Source organism: Pholis gunnellus (genome assembly GCF_910591455.1).
Source record: "Pholis gunnellus genome assembly, chromosome: 21".
NCBI classification, from domain to species: Eukaryota; Metazoa; Chordata; class Actinopteri; order Perciformes; family Pholidae; genus Pholis; species Pholis gunnellus.
Genome location: NC_136548.1, coordinates 14,880,904 through 14,885,350, shown reverse-complemented (window position 1 = coordinate 14,885,350; position 4,447 = coordinate 14,880,904). Strand labels below are relative to the sequence as shown.

Genomic DNA, 4,447 nt, shown 5'->3' with positions numbered 1-4,447 from the left:
CAGTCCAGCTCGGCTGCATTCCTCCTCTCTCTAAAGCCTGACCGATAGAGACAGAGAAAGAAAAGAGGGGGGAGAGAGAAAACACCGATTATTATTCTCTACCGTGTTGGATTTTAAAGAACCAGTCGACTCACACCGGATAAGGCCACGAACGAATACCCTCGTCAATCTTGCTCCGGTTGGACCTACAAAAACGACCCCGAAAAAGGCGTTTTTTTCCTTTGATAACGACGGGACTTTTGCCGTTAACGTGCATGTGTAGCTCAGCTATCGAAAAGCAGCTTCTTCACGGCGGATATCTCCTTTTTTCTCTCCTTTTTTTTTTTTTTTAAATGAGGATTTGCAAGATGGCTGATGACAGCTACCCCTAACAAGGACAGCGACGTCCCCTTTAAGATTAGGAGGGTATTATTTATTTTTTTGGTTGTATTTCTAATTAGTTAAAACATATATATAAAAAAATATGGCTGCTTCACATATATAATGACCGTCCTCTCCGGTTGAGCTAGTGTTTATCTGTACCTGTGCTGTGGTAGAAAATGGTGAGGTGACGTCTGAGGTAATTTACACCATTTAATCCAGATAAGGAAGTAGAATAAATATGTTGTTGTCCAAAGGCTGAGGTGCGTAAAGGTGTAGGCCGAAGAGGACACGAGCTGGATACGTTGTAACAATAATCTGTGCGCGAGGAGATATTTGATAGATGTGCCTCTGCAACAGAAGCCAACATTCCTGCGGATCCTAAAAACCCTTTGTTTTGTGACGCGACTATTAAAACGATTAACTATGCAGTAAACGGGCTCCAAACGATGGCTCCGGAATGATGCTTTATTTTAAGTTTAATGAGATTATAAAGCCTTTTGTTGTCGACAGAAACCTGGTAGGGGAAGAAGAGAAAAAAAAAAAAAAAAAAAAAGCCGAGAGGCCTTGTGTACAGATATGCGAGCTGAGCTCCACATAGCAGGCGGTATTCATCTGATAGAAATGTCGCTTTTATGTTAGATTAAAGGGTTAAACAGTCGTTAAACAGCATTTCTTGTCTACTGCCAAAGCGTCGCGTCTTGTATGTATAATTAAACTGCAGGTGGAGGCTCCTCGGATACTTATTTATGATTCAGCGGACAAAAGCATCGCGCTGCGCCGAGATTATTGACGGAATCAAGCGTCCTTGACGTCCAGATAAATACAGATTCAGGGTTGTTTTTAAAAAAAAAAAAGACTGTCTTTGTGTGAATAGTAATCAGGGGTGTGGACTGGACTGGACTGGACTGGAGCGGTCCCGTTTCTCGTGGTTTGTTGGTCTGAACCGGTCCTCAGTCAATCATAATCCGACGTTGGAGTGAAGGAAGCTCTCAAGGTAACAGGGCCTGAACAGGCAGCAGCAGCAAAAAAAAAACAAAAAAAAAAGATCAGGTGTCTTTTAATGTGCTACACAGAGATTGATTCGCCTCGTGATCATAGAAGTCATTATGTAGATGTTTAAATTAGCTGTGCCTTGCTTGCTTTACCTGTAGCTGACAGGCTTTTAGCTTCCTGTAGGCCTATAAACACACAGAAGGCCCTGTGTGTGTGTGTGTGTGTGTGTATGTGTGTGTGTGATTTTAGAGGAAAGGAAAGCACCGTTTACTGTAATCTGTGTAACGTCAGATCCTGCTGTGTGTGTGTTGAAATCTCCGAGGTGTTGTCATCCTTTCCCTGAAGCCTTCTCTGGTCAATTTGCTGGATATTTGCCTTCATGCTGCAGCAATAAGCAATACTGGTCACTGTCAGGGAGTCTCGTTTGATTTGGTCACAAAGGGTTGAAATATACAGACTTGATCGTTCAGGACGGCATCAAGTTTTTTTTTTGTTTTTTTGTTGCTTTTTAAAAATCTTTTTCCCCTCAAGGCTCGTTTTGAGAGTCTGGTTTCCTTCGAGGACAGAGAGCCCTCGAGGTCTGGTAGAAGTGGGGGAACCGTTAGTGTATGCCTGCCCGCACCATGATGGCCTCTGACATGGCTGAGACGTGGAGGAACTGTTTCGAGGAGGAGCTCATCTGCCCCATCTGCCTGCACGTGTTCTCAGATCCCATCCAGCTGCCCTGCAAGCACAACTTCTGCCGGGGCTGCATCAGCGAGGCCTGGGCCAAAGAGTCCTTGCTGGCCCGCTGCCCCGAGTGCAACCACGCATACACGCAGAAGCCCAGCCTGGAGAAGAACCACAAGCTGTCCAACATAGTGGAGAAGTACAACGCCCTGAGCGTGGAGAAGCCAGCCGCGCCGGCTCTGCAGTGCATCCTGTGCCGCCGAGGCCCGCCGCTGCCCGCCGTGAAGGTCTGCCTGCGCTGCAACGCCCCGTGCTGCCAGTCCCACGTCCAGACGCACCTGCAGCAGCCGTGCTCGGCCCTCGGGCACCTGCTGGTGGAGGCGGAGGCGGTGAAGGCCTGGACCTGCCTGCAGCACGACGAGTACAGGCTGTACCACTGCGAGGCCGAGCAGACGGCGGTGTGCCAGTACTGCTGCTTCGCCCGCTGCCACCCGAGCCACGGCCACGCGGTCACGGACGTGGAGCTGCGACGCAACGACATCAGAGTAAGAATCACGTATCCTACACGTACACTAAACGCATACATGTTCACTTCAGGGTGTCGTCCCAATCTGACACTGTGACAGAAACTGAATTACAGCCCGTGGTTTGGTTTCATCTCTCTTGATGGAAGCGACTCCCAGAGAAGAAAAGATGAAACGATTAGCCGCTTAATTGATTATTCGATAGATCAAAAATAAACCGATTTGTCATTTTCTAAGCAAAAAAACTGCGAAGATTCAACGGTTCCAGCTTCTAAGCTTCTCTGATAGTAAACTAAATATCTTATGTCGGTAAAAACGTTTGAAGATCTCGCACTGCACTCTGGGAAACTGATGTACATTTCATAGACGAATCCACTAATCGAGAAAGTAATCGATTAGTGTTTTTGCACCCTGCTCTCTGGCGGAAGATAACCGTCAGTTGTTGCCCTGCTTGCAAGAATTTGTCAATTCATCGGTGATCAATACGTGTTGGCTAAGTGCCCACTCAAGTACCAAAAGGGAGCTTCACACAAGCCAGTGAGGTCATTTTTTATCCAAGCAAATCCCACCAGAACAAAGGGAATATTATTCTATTTTTATATTTAGCCAAATAAAGAACTAGGGGGGGGTTTTAGGGACCATCGCTCATGTTTTGCTTAAATCAATTCACTCTGTCAGAAGCAGAATTACCCATTTTTAAATAATATTGCGTTTTAAGTCTCTTTCTTGTGTGAGAGTCTTGTGCATTTTTCCGTTGTGATCCACTCCAGCCTACGTTCTCATCTGTTGGAATGACAAACAATGCAGTCGAGGGTGGAACAATGAGGGGCCCTCAGAGGGCCTTATCTCCCCAGCACAGGTGCATCCTAGCTCAGGGATCGCCAGTTGTGAGGGAGGGGAAGGGGGATTAAAGTGATTCGTCGCCTGATTCTGCAGTCTACTTTATTAACCTCTTCCCTTCCTGGGGGTTTGGTGCTGGCTGTCGTCGGTTTCGGGCAGAGGTCGGATTGGTTTTCCTCCCCCCCCTGTCTCCCCCTGTCTCCCCCTTCTCCCTTCTTTAAAGGTGGTGTGTGTCACCGGGCAGCTTAGTCAGAGGGAGAGCCACGGAGGCCTCACTGCTGACTGACTCATTTTGTTCACCCCAACACCCTTATTTAGGTGTCAACTGTGTCATGCTAGGGTGTATTTCCTGCTGGTAATGCTATGACTCAGCTGTATGTATAGTTAATCGGTTGCCTGAGGCACAGGAGGCTGGGACCTGTTCTGAATATAAAAACTGTTCAGAAAGCCGTCACATAGACATCTTTTTACTACTACGTCCTCTTTAATCAGGACGGTAGAAGCAGCACAGGTGAACTTGATAAACATTAACGATTGCTTCAGTGTCGCAGTTAGCCAGCATCCACAATACCACGACCTCTTTAATGTTTATTAAATACAAATGCCCGCTGTGAGAAGATGCTGATATTAACCGGGTGTAATGTTTACCGGGTTAACCATCCTGTCGTGTGTTAGCATGCCAGGGACAGCAGTGCCTTTTTTTTAAAGCTAGCATGCTCACAATGACAAAGCTATTATGCTTCTTAGCATGCTAACATTGGCTAAGCCGGTATAAATTAAAAGAATGGCTTCAGCCAACAATTATTTTCTTTGTCTTAATACAAAAAAATTGCGGAAAATGCTCGTTATGATTTCCCACGGTCCAAGGAGATGTCTTCAAATGTCTTGTTTTGTCCCAGCAACAGTCCAAAACTACAAAGATACTCATTTACTATCATATAGGACTATGACAATTCGATTGGGCTATATAACCTCCACTAAACCAATACAATTAAAGAGCAAGAAATACCATCTTTAATGCGTGTGGCTATTGTTGAGGCTAAAAATAATCCTTGAGG

General features: G+C 46.0%; 1 protein-coding gene across 1 annotated transcript in view; it reads left to right on the top strand.

Moving 5' to 3' along the window:
• Positions 1-4,447, top strand: part of trim8b (tripartite motif containing 8b) — an 8,971-nt gene continuing 4,524 nt past the window's right edge. The window contains exons 1-2 of the mRNA XM_079182130.1: positions 1-1,357; positions 1,888-2,570. Of these exons, the coding sequence (XP_079038256.1) occupies positions 1,965-2,570 (606 nt within the window). The 5' untranslated portion in view covers positions 1-1,357; positions 1,888-1,964. The remainder of the gene's footprint in view (positions 1,358-1,887; positions 2,571-4,447) is intronic.